Source organism: Neopsephotus bourkii, unplaced genomic scaffold (genome assembly GCF_033783945.1).
Source record: "Neopsephotus bourkii isolate Nb327-2 ecotype Australia unplaced genomic scaffold, CSIRO-AGI_Nbou_v1 NB_346, whole genome shotgun sequence".
Lineage (NCBI taxonomy): Eukaryota > Metazoa > Chordata > Aves > Psittaciformes > Psittacidae > Neopsephotus > Neopsephotus bourkii.
This window is the reverse complement of record NW_026900852.1, coordinates 34,460-49,795: the sequence shown is the minus strand read 5'-3', so window position 1 is coordinate 49,795 and position 15,336 is coordinate 34,460. Positions and strand designations below refer to the sequence as shown.

The 15,336-nt window shown below is 42.7% G+C and overlaps 1 protein-coding gene and 1 long non-coding RNA gene across 6 annotated transcripts in view; one reads left to right on the top strand and one right to left on the bottom strand.

Annotated features, from left to right (window-relative positions):
* UNC5D (unc-5 netrin receptor D) overlaps positions 1-15,336 on the top strand; it is a 135,075-nt gene that overhangs the window by 109,381 nt on the left and 10,358 nt on the right. For 2 of the 5 annotated variants that reach the window (XM_061348167.1, XM_061348166.1), the window contains exons 8-13: positions 945-977; positions 4,352-4,537; positions 6,302-6,679; positions 8,000-8,084; positions 10,446-10,614; positions 12,251-12,478. In XM_061348167.1, coding sequence (XP_061204151.1) covers positions 945-977; positions 4,352-4,537; positions 6,302-6,679; positions 8,000-8,084; positions 10,446-10,614; positions 12,251-12,478 — 1,079 coding nt within the window. The remainder of the gene's footprint in view (positions 1-944; positions 978-4,351; positions 4,538-6,301; positions 6,680-7,999; positions 8,085-10,445; positions 10,615-12,250; positions 12,479-15,336) is intronic. The other 3 variants (XM_061348169.1, XM_061348171.1, XM_061348168.1) reach the window with 3 other exon arrangements.
* On the bottom strand, positions 886-15,103 carry LOC133209514 (uncharacterized). Its single transcript, XR_009724675.1, has 2 exons — positions 14,844-15,103; positions 886-1,206 (listed from the first exon to the last, which is right to left on the bottom strand). It is a non-coding gene; the product is annotated as an uncharacterized LOC133209514 (long non-coding RNA).

Sequence of the window (15,336 nt, the reverse complement as noted above, 5' to 3'; positions counted from 1 at the left end):
CTAACTATTCTATGATTCTGTGAATTCAGTTGGTGTTTCTGACCATCATTTCCAGCAAAGATAAAAACAACCTTAAGAAGGGAAACCCCCTCCCAGCAAACTTTGGCAAAGCCCAAATCCAAGAATCTTTCAGGTTAAGCACAATTAAACTGATCATGTCCTGAGATAGATAGTAAAAATAACAGAAGGTGCCTCATAATCCATTTGCTTTACATCATCACCCAGCAAAACACTCAGCTGAGCATCCTGGACCATGACGTGGTTTCCACTAAGGCAGAGGATTGCAGTAACGGTGGTTGTGCTGATAACCCACCCCTGAGGAAGCCAGTCCCAGATCCTTCATCCAAAAACATCAAAAGAGAAACCAGGGAATAACTCAGTCAAAGGGAATTTCCTTAGAACTTAAATGTAATTGCATATGCATGGTAGTATATTCATCTGTGTGTTCTTTATATACACATATAGATGCCATTATTATATATTAAATGATAGCTGCCGTATTTAGATACATAAATGTGAATATATTGTACATGTTTATATTTTAAAAATTACTTGTTTAATTGTCCATTACCTTTCCATCTGTCAAACACGTAAAGAAATGATCAATTCTTAACTTTCTTTGCCACGTGAGCTGCTTCAAACCATTGAATTTCCTTATTGCTATATAATATTCTGAATCAAAGCACCCAGTAAAACTAACAAAGAGTTGAATTAACCAAGGGAGAAATGACTGCAAAGAAACAGCCTGAAAGAGATTTAGAAACAAAGAAAGGGGGGGGAAAATGAAGGGAAAGCTATGGACAACATAAAATATTCACACTGTGAGCAAGCAAGGAGATGATGTTTCATGTCTAGAGCTACACAGAAGCGATAGAGGAAACAGATATGCTCCATGTAAATTTATTAAGTGCAACTTTCTCTCTCTCTCTCTCTCTCTCTCTCAGATAAAAAACCTCTTCATGAAATAAAATCCCAAAGTAAGTTATTTTTTTTTTCTCTTGTAAATATGATTTTTCTCATCTTCTCTGCCATTCTGTTTGCTCAGGAGCTGAATAAAGCTGAAGGTTGTGGGAAAGGCTTTCATAGCTACTGACAGCATCTTCTTAGCAACTTTGTGGTGGTAGTGTTAGCCTGAAAACAGTCATTTGTGTCTGAGCGGGAGCCCTTTTTGCATCCTGCGTGGCTTGACACTGGCCTCTTGCGGACCTGTAATTAGAAAACGAGACATTAATACAGGGGTTTGTGCTTTCTTGGTTCCACCACTGGCTCTGAACTTGTTCAGCCCCTTTCAGCGTTTATCTATCAGCTGGTGAAGGGACTTTATCTGCATTACCCTATAGACAGTTCTCATTTACATGCTGCTGGGGGCTCCTCTCCTGCACTGTTTCTGAGTCTTAGACTGATTTCAGTGGAATTCTAGTTCAGAGCAGCGTTATTTGGAGTGAACTGACTGAATGATACGATTTCATCCACCCCCCAGTCAGCCTCCGTGCACAGAACATTGCTTTGTTCTGTCATAAACCCTGGGCAAAGTTTGCTACTTGAAAGAGTATCAGTCCAATCACTTTATTTCTGATTTATTAAAGAAGTAACTTCAGTGGAGTTGATTTTCTCACATAAGAACCCAGGAGAAGTAACGGGTTTGGTTGTAGCTGTGGGGTTAGCGCCACAGAACAGCTTGCTGCTGTTCAGCAGAACAGGACCTTGGTTCAAGAGTGCACGAACTGATGCAGAATCAAAGTCAATTATGAGGATCACTGAGAAAGAACCTGTTTTACTAAATAACCTCTTGCACAGCTCTCTGGTTTTGCTCCTTGTTCTCAACAACTGACTATGTGAGGGAGCGGGAACCACAATGAGGGACAGGGAAGCAGGGCAGGGTGGGAAGCTGGAAAACCCTTTCTACTTTCATAGCAAACTCTAATGGCAGACAGGGGATGTATGCCCTGCATAGCTCCTAGAAAGCACTTATTGTAAATGAGATAATTTAATCAATTATGTTTCCTAATGTACTAAACCAAATGTTTCATTTTCTGCTCCTGCACATCTTAAATTATCTTCAGGTGCTTTATGAAACTTAATCATAGTTAATAGAAACTTCATTACCATCAAATGTGCTTTCAATAAATGTTGTGTAACAGTGTCAGGAGGTGGAGTGAAATACAGGCTACAATTACCACCGACATGTATCCTGGCACTGGAATGGTGCTCCAGCAGAGTCCCTGCGCCGCTGGCCGGGAGGATGCGCTTCATTACACAGTAATTGGTTGACTATAAATGTTTTCTTTTCTAGTTTGTTTGTTTTTCACTTTGGTCCCTTCTGGGAACAAATGAAAGCAGAAAATGAGCCCATTCCCCCGTTTGCCATGCGTTCCTTTTGTCTTTAACGTCTGCTCTCCCACAGAAGGAATTAGCCATGAGACAAGAGAGGAAGGTTGAAGAGACTTGGAATAGCTCTTCCAAGTCCTCTATGAAACGGAACAATGCCCATTTTATTAAAGATAAGAAAATTCAATCAATAATTGTAAGATTTTTTTATAATAATATCATTTATAGAAAATTATGGAACTGAAGCTTAGGGATACTTCACAGTGTTCACTGACAGCAAGATTCTCTCCAGGAAGATTTTGAGTCAGACTGTTCTCATGTTGGAAGTCCTGTTCTTGCTCTCAGCTTTAACCCATGTACGACAATCGTGTGCGGTTCTAAAAGTATGAAACTTAAATTACCCGATGTCTGAATCAATTGAACAGAAGCAGCCAAGCTATTTATGTAGATTTAGAGTAATCAATTGCACTTACTCACAGGTGAGAACTTGAGGTGTGTTTTATATTCTGGTTCTGATGGTAAGAGATCAATTTTCTACCTGTTGCCATTATGGTGGCAGTAATTTTTTACTGATGGGTTATTTCTGCGTGTTTCAGGCTTTATAATTTAGTATCCCACGAAGGTAGAAAAGGCAATTCAAATTTTCAGTACTTTTCTGTTTTAAAGTAATGATCAAAATGAAGGGCTTAAAGAGGCTTTATGGTGAAATAACCACCAGCTCTCAGTGGTTCTGTAGGAAGAAAACTCCCCCCCTTGCTGCCAGGTTTCTCCCACCACATCACATCCCTTCTCTTGGCTTATTCATTGTACTAAATACCCACAAAAATGAAGTCAGCAATAGAGTCTGCAACAACAAAATAGCTTGGGGATAGAAAACTGGAAGAAAAAGAAACATAAGCAGTTTCTGTACTTGTTTTCTGCACCTCATTGTAGAGGATAAACCAGAAGTAAACCAGTATGTGATTGGCACTGGACTGGGATTCAGGTTGGCCTGGTTTGATGTGTGGGATTTCCAGCCCTCCCTTAGGACCCTGTCTTTCTGCATCTCCTTTTCCTGTCTGGTGCAAGGGAATATGGGCATCTCCTGTTGTTAGTCCCATACAATTACCTTGTCAGCTAACAGCTTCCTTTCTGCAATGTCCAACTCTCTGGGATTCTCTCCAGCCTTTTACTTTGGGGCAAATGTAATGTCCTAGGAAGTGGGTTAGAGCTGTTCCACCTGGCAGAAGCCTTCCCCCAAATACTGAGTTCAGTACTTGGCTATTTATTATTTCTGTCCATTGTGGTTTATTTACTGATGCTGAGGAGTCTGGATTTCCTGGTTACTTCTTGTCTCTGGCATTTGTTACAAGTAAATGCACTTTGTGTACCAAGTGCTTCACACTTGACAGCAGAAGCACCACATACAGGATAACAGATGATGTATAGGGTTAATCCAGGTTTCTCTCCTCTTCTAAACCAGTCTGGCATTAAGGGAACTATCTAAGACAAGTAACGCCAAGTAATTTAATTTCATGGTACGTGGTCCCAAATCCCAGAAGATCTCAGATAGTGGGACTGGATAATTCAGTTACGTAATATTGCAGGTTTCATTTGGATTCACTCAAAGCAATGAGTTCTGTGCTGTAAGTTTCAAGTCTTAGAAAACTTGGTTGTGAGCGTAATGCACGGGTACCAGCACAGGCACTGTTTGGGTTCTAAAGACTGAAGGTCTTTAAGTGGGATCTCCTCAGCCCCTCTGAGCAGTGAGAGATGGACCGTGCCTTCCTGTACTAAAGCTCACATGGAAAAGGAAGAGGAAAGCTGCACAAAGGTTTATCAAGGGATTCATGACCTCTTGGATTAGCTCCAGAACTCAAACTCGGTGATAGAAAGACTCAGCCTTTAAGGGCTGTGATCTCCACATCAATGTCTCAGGCTTCACCTCCCCAGCCTCAGATCACCCCTCTGCTCCCTCCAGCCAGCACCAGGCAGAACGTTTCTCTGTGTGTTGCTGACTTGGCACCCGCTTTTCTCCTTTCAGACATTGAGACTGCCAGTGACATCGCCCTGTACTCTGGCCTGGGAGCCGCAGTCATTGCTGTAGCCGTGCTGGTGGTTGGCGTCACCCTGTACAGGCGGAGTCAGAGTGAGTACGGCGTGGATGTGATTGATTCATCTGCACTGACAGGAGGCTTCCAGACATTTAATTTTAAAACAGTCAGACAAGGTTAGTGTTGTGATTTCATCTTCTCCTCTCCAGAGCTCCTACTGCAAAGAGATACTGAGCTCATATTCAATGAGTGGCGGTGGGAGGGCGGCTTACTGCTGAGCGGCTGTGCTGCAAGCTGCGGCACAAGGAACGGGATCTGGTGGTTAGAGCTGTCTCTTACTGTCTGTGCTGTCTGTCATGGCAACATGGACAAGTGCATAATCTTTCCTGACCAGGCTCTTAAGTGCTTTAGAAATACTGTCACCAGCTTTTACAACGATGTTTGTGACTTAGAAAAAGCCCAAACAAATCAAAACAAGCCCAGGAAGCACGTCTGCAGTCCCTTGCCATTCTATTGCAGACCTTCTATTTCCTCTACTCTATTAGAAGTGACGAGTTTTTACCGTTCATTCAAGAAACCCAACTTTAAGTATTTTATAAGCTGCTGTTAACATGCAGACGTCCACATTCTGTGGGAATAAACACGTATTGATATGGAAAACAAACTCAGGAAAGCCACCAACACAACACAACATGGCAGAAATACTTATTTTCACTAAAAGCAGCTCTCAGGTGTCCTCTGGGATGTTACTGCCTTTGGACAGAAAGGAAGGGGAGGAATACACGTGGTGATCACTTCCAAAGAGTTTGTTCCTGTAATTCTGTGCTGACATTCTATCAGAGACCTGCCTTACTGTGGGTGTGCTGGTGGGGGGTGAAGCATCCCCGTGTCTCTCCTCTCTTTGGGAAGGAGAAAGATGTTGCACAGTTTGGGGGTGGGTCTGTGGTCTTTACACTTGCTTTGCTTTCTGGGAGACGTTCCCCACCAGGCACGTACTGCAAGAGACTGGATAAAGGGAGATGAGGATGTTTACTCACTCATTTAAAACCCCAAGCCTTTAATTAGAGTCATGTAATTCCCAATGACTGTCTCAAATAGTGCCTTTTTCCTTTTAAAGTCTGGTTTTGAGTCTGGGGAATTGTTTGTTTGACTTAATGCTTCAAAGACGTTCGTTTTGGATGCTTAAAATACCTGAGTGCGGCAGTTCCTCATATGCCAGGATGTGATTAGTTCAGTGCCAGGTACTTTGGGCTCTCTGTCCTAGGGGGGTTTAAAGAAGAGCATTTGTGAACTAAACAGTTCAGCTGGCCATTTCTCAGGATTTGCTGAGAAAAGGGAGCACATTGCTGACATATGGACAACAGACCAGTGGGATCCACATTCTGTTCTCTGCAGAAATGTACTTCTAGTGTTAGCAACCCAACCTGCAGCCCCTTACTAAAAACCAAAGAACCACCAGAAAAACCCTAACAAAAAAGGACCAAACCAGCCAAAACATTCAGACCCCAAATCTATCCTTTCCTTCTCTTTTTTCAGAGGGTTTTCTGAGGTAAAGTGCTCCTAAATGAGTAACTCTGGTGTTTTTTCCTACATTACTCTAGTCCCGCTTCCATGTCAACCCACTTCCCCTCACACATGAAGTTATCATTCACAGTAAAGGTCTGCAGGTAGAGAGAAAGCGAACAGGCATTCACACAAACCTGAATCCCAAACAAAAGGAAATTCCTTTTTGGCTTCCTGCACTCTGGAATTGCCTCCAATATAGCAGACAGTGGTCAGAGCACTTGTTAGACCTGTGGCACCATTTCATCCGTTCTTTAACATCAGCTTATGTGATTTTTTGAGCTCTGAGGGTATCAGGAAGGAAGAGCAAGTTTTTGATTGAGATTTCTCTCTACCACCTTGACACAGTCACTAACTCTGGGTCTGGTTCCTCCCAGGTAATTCCCTGCTTTTGAACTCATCCATGCAGCCTGACCTGACGGTGAGCAGAACATACAGCGGGCCCATCTGCCTGCAGGACCCCATAGACAAGGAGCTGATGACAGAGTCATCCCTGTTCAACCCGCTGTCAGACATCAAAGTCAAAGTTCAGAGTTCATTCATGGTGTCCTTAGGGGTGACAGAGAGAGCTGAGTACCATGGAAAGGCGCATTCTGGAACTTTTCCTCATGGGAATAATAGAGCTTTTGGTACAATACAGGCTAGAAACAAGGCTACATACATTCAGAACCTGTCTTCTATTTCAACCACAAGTGAGCTGAAGACAACTGCCATTTTTGGACACCTGGGAGGCCGTCTAGTGGTTCCAAACACAGGTGGGTAGATCCTTTCTCATTAAAAGCATATAGAATAATTTTAGATCAAACTTACTTTGCCTGATGGAGCGTTCTATAACTAGATGAAAGAAAGGAAAGAAAAAGGGGCTCTCTTAATGCAAATTTTGGGAAGTAGAGCATGTTGCCCACACAGGAGATGACTGATCAGAAGAAAGCTTGTGATGCGTAGTAAAGAGGCATTATGCCTATCTGAACTGTTATAAATTACTGCTTCTCTTGATGTTTTCAGCATGAAAGTCATATTAATCAAAGCTGTTGCTTACTTGGATCCTGATCCAAAAGAAGGGCTCCCCAGGAAGGAGGTCGATACTGGATCAGCATCTTATATAATGGGGTCATATTCAAAGCAGAATCTACAGCATCAACATCTGACTGCGTTAACATTGTCAGACTTCATTATGTGACTGAAGGCTGCAGCATATAACAGAGGGCCGTCCCTGGAGATCAGCTTCCCCTCTCCAAGAGGACTCCAGCGTGCCTTTCGTTAGCATTTGCTCCTGGCTTTCTGGGTTTCTCTTTCTTTTAGCCTAATAGCAAGACAGATTCCAGGGGGGGCACTTCAAAGTCAGCTGCAATTCAGGATTGGGCTGTGCACCGACACAGCGCAGCGGAGATGCTCAATTTGCATTAAGAAGGAGAGTTTGTTTTGTGACTTCAGAGTTCTGTGGGATGAACTTCAGACTGAAGTTGTTAAATTAGCTGAAAACATATGGCACCAAATTAGAATGAGATCAAGGATGTTAAAAATCCTGGCCCTGCAGTATGTTGCACTACATCATCATGTTCATATTACGCTGAATGAAATTCCTTATGTTGGATACTCTTGCATCAGCTGTTTCAGCCTTAAGGAAACAGCTGATGGTAGCTTTTGTTTCCACAGATCATTCCCTTTGTAAGTGGTGAAGTAGACAAAGATGTCTGCCTGTACCCGAGGATGCAGAGCAGCCTTCAGCCACATCCAGACTGTGAATGCAGTGTCACTCAGGGACCCAGAACAAAGGGAATTCACCTGTTTAAGAGCTCTGTTGGAGCAAGAAGTTTTTAGGCATAAGGGTCTATATGATTCCATGTAATTCCAGGCTCTAAACCAGTTAAATATTAATAACTATGTGGTTCGTATTAATAATGCATTTTCCTTTCATCTGATACAATGTTGTATCAGAACCACTGTTTCAGAGGAGCATTCCTCTGCTTCCACAGTTGGCCTTTATAGGTGATGTAACTCAGAGGCCAGCTGTGCACTGCTCCTTACCTCCAGAGCCTTTCCCAAAGGTAAGTTCTGGCTTTGCTCTTTTGTAGGAGTCAGTTTGCTGATACCCCATGGAGCAATTCCTGAGGAGAGTTCATGGGAAATCTACCTTGCCATCACTCAAAAGGAATCCAGGTAAGAAGGACATAAAAAAATCACACACCACCCCCCTTGTTCCACCATCAGGTCTCTGGTGCAGATGCTCATGATAAATCCATTGGGAGAGTAAATACTGACAGGCAAATACTAAATTCTTGCCTGAAATTCACATCATCCAGAGAAGAAAAAAAGAAGGATACTTGTCATAGTTTCCTCTTCACTTCTTTGCTTCTCCAGTTAACCTTCACAGTATTCCAGCATGGAATGGGAATATTAAATGCTGGCATTTGGTAATGTTTCCCTTTCCTGCCTTGCCTAATAAATGGCTCAGAACTGCATGAGAGTCTTAATGCCATGTCACTTATTACACAGAGATGACTCTTGCTACTTGCAACTAGTGAGAGAGTTCATCTAATTAACCAATTTCAGTTCATTTGGCATTAAATAATTCCCAGAACTCCCATATGTTTGTCCAATATGTTCTACAAGGGGAAGGATTCTTTAAAGGGATTAAATAGCTCCTTTCAGCCTGGCCCATCATCGGTCACTCGTACACCCTGCTGCTGATGCTGCCCGTGGAGTCAGTGATGACAGAGCAGCCCTGGCACTTCCCGTAACTTAACTTAGGGAAAAATAAAGATGGATAAAAGTTGGCTCGAGGGTTTCTAATTTGGAGACATTTGTCTTCATATTCTATATTTGAGAAATGATGATTTCTTAAATTAGCTGTAAGGAGGTGATTTAGGGTAACTGCTGTAGGGGTTTATTTTAAGGCAATCAAATACCATTTGTAAAGGGTAGCAGTGGTTGGGGTTAAGTGGTGGGGTTCTGTGTTTCCGTGGCAGTGCAGGAGTTGTGAAAAACTGTTATTCCTAGATATAAGCAGAAGCAAGTAGCATTCTCCTTCAACTCTTTGCTCTGAGTACTCATTCGGGATCAGGTCAGCAGATCTTGGGCATCTGTAAAGGCATTGGGGCTGCTGCTGCTGCTGCCGAGATGCTCTGTTGTGGCTTTTGGTCTCATTCCAGTCTTCAGCTCACAAATACTTGCACGTGTAGTCTATAGTACAGTGAAACTGTTAGAACTTTCAAGTCTTTAGCAAGAATGGTGGGGCTTAAGTGCACTTCTGAGCTCCTGCTATTGCAGTTAGTGTGGATGCCATCCCAAGGTGAGGTGAGAGATGTGCAAAGTCAATTTGCAGGATTGGAATCTGATTGATTTAAGAGCAGGCCAACACCTAAGTGTGCCTACATGAGAGCTACATTCACTTAAAGCTGTTACCCAAGGTGGTTTGGGTAACTCGGGTTTTGCTGCGATAGCCACGGAGCGCTCAGGCTGTTGCTCTGTTGCTATTGCAAAGCTCTAAAGGGTAAAGTTGTTAGCTTGAGACGTGACAGGGGTATAGATATCCTAATTTTTAAGGAGGGATTTTTCCCTTATGTATAGCTTGGTTTTATTATTGTGTCTTATTTATAGCTCGGTTGAGATTATAGTCCTTATTTTTATCTTGGAAATACCATTTACTTTGTTTTTAACCCAAAACCAAAAGGGTGAAATGCTTTGGTTGCTTGGTTTAATGTCTGAGTGTCACCCAGTTTGTCACTGATTCTGCACAGGTATTTAGTGTAAGGGGTACAGAAACACATTTATGTGGGTTGGGGTTGAATTTGGATTGGAATGAACAAAAAGAAATGCTTCTTGTGGGATACTTCATCTTTCTAACTTAGCAAGCAGTTAATGTAACCAACCACGGGTGATTATGGTTGGATGAGATGAATCCCCACACTTAATTGTGGTGATGGGCACTCCATGGGCTGTGAGGGAGCCCACGTGCCCAAACCTACTTCCAGAGCTCTAGGTTTCAGCAGAGCAATCCCATCCCTCCCAGCTGCTGTAGGTTACACCGAGCTTGTTCTTGCTGCTGGATAGGAATGTGTTTGCAAAGCAGGGAGATCGTGCTCAATCTGGGAAAATTCATCAGGCTGTGTTTTTAAACCATAATTTGTTTTATCTTCACTACTGTGAAAATATTGTTGATGACAGGCTTTGAAGGCAGAATTAGATGGTAATACTACCAGCTGGTGCAGAAAGCAGGGCTGACTTGCACACAGCAATTTGAGTGGTGGATTTGGTTTAAGCAAATTGAAATGTGATTTTTAAAGACCAGAATCCTAAAGTGACCAGCCAACGATCTGAGTTACATGTGGCCTAATGGTTTTGTTTCATCTCCAGCTACTGCTTCTACATGAGAATTAGCACAGTAATTGGATTCTTATCCTTAGATGTAACAGATGAGGGAGGGACTTAGGGGTTTAACTAAAATCCTTTAAACTTTGCAGCTCACTTCTCCTTATTAAACTTGCCTGACAGACGTTGTTCTCTTTCTGCCCCCCCAAGCCTAGAGCCAGAGGGCACGGATGTTCTTCTAGGGCCAGAAGTCACATGCGGGCCCTCAGAGGTGGCTGTCAGCACCCCCTTTGCCCTGACCATACCGCACTGCGCACAGGTCAATTCGGAGCACTGGAACATTCACCTGAAGAAACGGACACAGCAAGGAAAATGGGAGGTAAGTTCAGACTTCCCTCACTCTTGAAAGGTGCTAATGGTGGACATAGGGTTACTCCTGCAGGCACAGGGCACAGATTATGTGACAGAAACTGACACCTTAAGAGAGATTTTGCATATGGTTAAGCAGCAGCTAAACTGGTTTCAGGTATTTCACTAAGGTGTGCAGAACACTTAATGCTCTATCCCATATGACAGGAGACAGTGTCTGGTTTCTCAGATCACTTAATAGTGGAGCCAGTCATTCATTCTGTTGTTTTGATACATCACAGCTCCCACTGAGCCCCATGACACAACAGATCATTATATCCAGGAATTTATCATGACATAAAGTTATGGCAGAACTGGTTAAAAATATACACTTCATATACATCTCATTTCTTTTTAACCTAGAAGGTTAAAAGTCTTGGCCCTGTGCATGTCAGTTTAATGGGCATTCAGTGGCCACGCTGTGCTCACAGCCTCTGAAGGATTAGTGTACACGCAGTGAAGTATTTTGCTTTTTTAGTTGAACATGTATTTTCTAGTCCTGATTTACTGAGAAATTAAGCTTTGTGCATTCGTGACATGGGCATCTAATAATTTGGCTCTGCCCACCTACATAAATTAAGCCCAGTGGCCATCTTTGAAACTGCCTGGTAGGCAGCAGTCTCCATCACGTTAAACCTCCTGCATCATTTGCAAGGACAGCCTGCTAGTAATACTCCTGAAGGGACAGCTAAAGCATGAACCAAACTGTTGTTCACCATTACACAAACCCACACAGGACAGAAAGGTGCTGAATTTCCCAGCTATGAAGTATTCACTGTACACAGTAGAACCACAGAACTCAGTAATGAGACACAAATCCATAGTGGATCAGATTTTATTGTGCTGCTGCTGATGGGCCTGCCTGGTTCTTTGCATTGTGATGGGGAAAACAGTAGTTAACACAGTCCCAGGTACCATAACTCACTTTAGAGAAGGCAGAGGATAAAACACTATGATGTTTGCTGCTCCCATTTAAACCATTGCAAGTTCAGCTTACCTTTCCTACTTCAAATGCATTCAGTACTTAGTCAGCTCCATTGTGTTGGTTACAAACACCCTGGAATTATTAAGGAGCAGAACATCAGGCTGCAAACTGCGCAGAAGCTCATCTAATGATGTCGTAATGCAGAATCAAGAGTACTTTTTAGATACAAATAACATAACTGTAATGCATGCTCTGAAAAGGAAGTCAAATACCAACAAGTAAATACCAAATACCAATAAGCAAACCAAATTCAAGGTTTGCTTATTGACTTCAGATAATTTAACCTGACATTAGGGAAAAATTAGCTGGCAAGTCAAGAGCCCTTGAAAAAAGATGCTAAAATTGCTTACGCATCATCATTATTATTATTAGCTGCTGTACACACTGAGTTCTGGACAGAGCATTGCCATAAATCCTAGTGCTGACTCAGGGCTAAGCTGGGAGTATTTACTCACCTTCTCCCCTTCCCTGAGGTTAACATGAGGTGAGAGTTTGCAGGCTGGCCCTCAGGAATGTTTTATGTTCTAGTTGAGTGATGCTAAATAATGTTGTGACTCCTGTTGTCAAGGCCTGTTGCTTTTATTATTATACTTTATTTTTAAACCTGAATTTCATTTTGCAGGAAGTGATGTCTGTGGAAGAGGAAACTACTTCTTGCTACTGCCTGTTGGATCCTTATGCCTGTCACATTCTCTTAAACAGCTTTGGAACTTATGCTCTTATTGGAGAACCGATCTCTGACTGTGCCGTTCGACAGCTGAAAGTCGCCGTTTTTGGCTGCCTGTCTTGCAATTCTCTGGATTACAATCTGAGAGTGTATTGCATGGATAACACACCTTGTGCGTTTCAGGTACATGGTTTCCCTTTACTAACTTGCTTTTATTTGTCTTCCATAGAATATTAACATCCCTTGATTCCTGGGGACAATCCCTGGGCTCAAACAGATGAGAATACTGTACTTTTTTTATGCCACTGCTGCATGATTTGGAATAAGTCCCTTAATTTCTCTGCACTGTTGTGTGACTTGTGGATTTATGCTGCAAGAGCTGCAGGACAGTCACACTGTCCTTTCTTTGTTGGGCAGGTAGAGGGAACCCCACTTTGTCCCCATTCCAGAGTAACCAGAAGCCACGTAGCCATGGGTAACACAGCACAAAGCTACAGCTGATAAGCAGAGGGTTAGGTTGGGCTCAGAGCCTTGGCTCTGCATGGCCCAGGCAGAGCTGACTTGCATCTGGAGCTGAGTGCTCCTGCACTACACAAAGACAGTGTAAGTCTTTACCACGTCCTGTATAGTATTTATCACCTTTACACTCTCATTAGTCAGTACAGGATTTCCTCTCCTGTTTAACATTTGAGCAAGAAAGAGATTTCCCTCCCCATCTCGTTAAACAAAAATTCAATTACAATTGTGTATTTCCCCTTAAAAAAAAAAAAAAAGGCAGAAACACAACACAAAACCCCACGAAACAATCCCTGAATGGCAATGAAAGCTAGCAAGGTATTTCTACATGGTGTTCAGGATAAAACAATGCCATTCACTGGCTTTTGCAGCCTTAGGAAACTCAGAAGCTTTAACAAAATGGTTTTCTTTTGGGAGCTGAAATGAAGATAGTTGTGACAGATGAATTTCTGCTTCCCCTTCCTATCATACAGAACAGAAACATGAATCTTAATGAAGCAAGCACTAATGTCTGTGTGCTTCTAATAAAAGTAAAGCCACTGAAAACATTGTTAAAAGACTTACAATAGCTTTGTAATTATACCCTTTGTAACACACAATTCGCGGGCTACTTGTGTTTTGCTGGAGGAGCCTGCAGAAAATGGTTAGAACAATAATTACCAGATTTCCACATTCACAGAAATCAGAAGAGGGTGTTTGTACATACTGAGACAAGTGTGTATTTATTAAATTACGCTTCCCTTAAACACAAGCTACACTTTGTCTGGTGTAAACGTGAAGTAAGTAGTGAATGTGGAAAATACCCGTTTCTTTTGGCTAAAGAATCCAGGTTGGGAATACCAGGTCTGGTCTGGCACACGCTGCTGTCCTGTCTAAAATACCAGGTGCTTTTTCATTTTGTCCCACCTCTCCAAGAGACGACTTTGTCCTTTATGTAATTCCTAGTGTGTTGGTAACCTCTTGGCTTGCCAAATCTGAAAGAACCAAGTCCTCTGTCCGTTGCTGATGCTCACGGAGTTCAGGACCACATGGCATTAGCAAAGGTGGAGCAGTATTTATGGAACTACAGGACATTAAAAAAAGAATTCCAACACATTCAGGGAATTCTGAGAAATAGTTATGAAGGAAGCTACTCCCTTTGCAGTTGGAAATTAAAACCTAAAGTCTCCTTATTCCTTCCTTCCTATAAACCCAGCCACCAGGAGTTAAACCAGACTGAACGCCTGTAAATTGGGCTATAATGGAAATCCATATTATAGTTTCACAAAGCTCCAGCAGTCATTATATTTTCAGAAGGTCGCAGTGATTCCAGGAGCTCTTCTAACAGTACCTTTGCTACTGAGGAGCACCAAACCTCATGGATGTACCCAGATCTTGTATACTGTATGTGGATAAACTGGCTTTTGGTCATTCTGGAAGAGTGCTCACTAGCTGATCTGTAATGATTTCTGCAAGCTTCCCTCCCTCACTGGTGTCCTTGTTGTACACTACAGGAATAAACATGGTGTAAGTACAGGCAGGGGTGACTTTCTAGTGTTTGGTTTTAAATTCACAAGTCTATAAAAGTTGAGGTTGGAGCAGATCTCTCGAGGGCTGTAGCTCAAATCCCTGCTCAGAGTCAGCCCCTGCAGCATCACTCAGGGTCTTGTCCAGTTACTATGAAAACGCCCAAGCAAGGAGAAATGAATGTGAACATTTTGTCTCTTGTGTACGCTTGCTGCAGGCCTTTCAGTGCTCTCCAAAGTCCTGTCCCACCAAACCTGCTGCTGATTTCACCTGTAACTGAGTAGGCCGCTCACCAAGCATGCCTGAGGTTCTCATGCTTCCTTTTAGCCCATTGAGTAAATACCTTACTGAGCTGCTTATGTCAGGCTTAAGGAACACTACACAAAACCTGTAGGTTTTTTTTATCCCAAAGCTTAATTAAAGCACCAAGGACAGTTGCATTACTCCAGAATAGAAAAGGGACTAACTACAGTGTTGTCACAGTTTAACCAGTTTTCATTTTCCTCTTGGAGGGAAACAGCTTTACCTGGAAATGGGCTGACGTAGTCTTGTTCCCCCTTCCATGCTGATGTTAGAGAGCTCTCCGGTAACAAACTGCTGGCAAACTTCTCCTTTGTAGTAGTGATCCTATGGGATGCAATAAAATAGTAGCAGTCAAACATGAGTAACTTTCAATAAGAAACTGGCTAACTTAGGCCTGAAACCCCTGAACATGACAACAGCCACCAATGCACTGCAATACCCTGAGTTTCCTTCTCAGGTTCTGCTCTCCAAGTGTGATGTTAGTGGGTAGTGATGCTGAGGCAGCCAGCGAGACAGTTCAGTGTCACGGGTGCTTCATTACACACAGGGACATAGAGCTGACACTGCTGACCATCCTTCTGACTCCAGTGGTGAAATGCCAGTGTCCATCATCTGCCCCAAGAGAAACTCCCCCATGTACCCCCATGGCTGTAGGTGAATGAGGCCCCTTTCATAAAGATGAATTTTCATTAGATTTGGTACTTGTTCCTAATGCT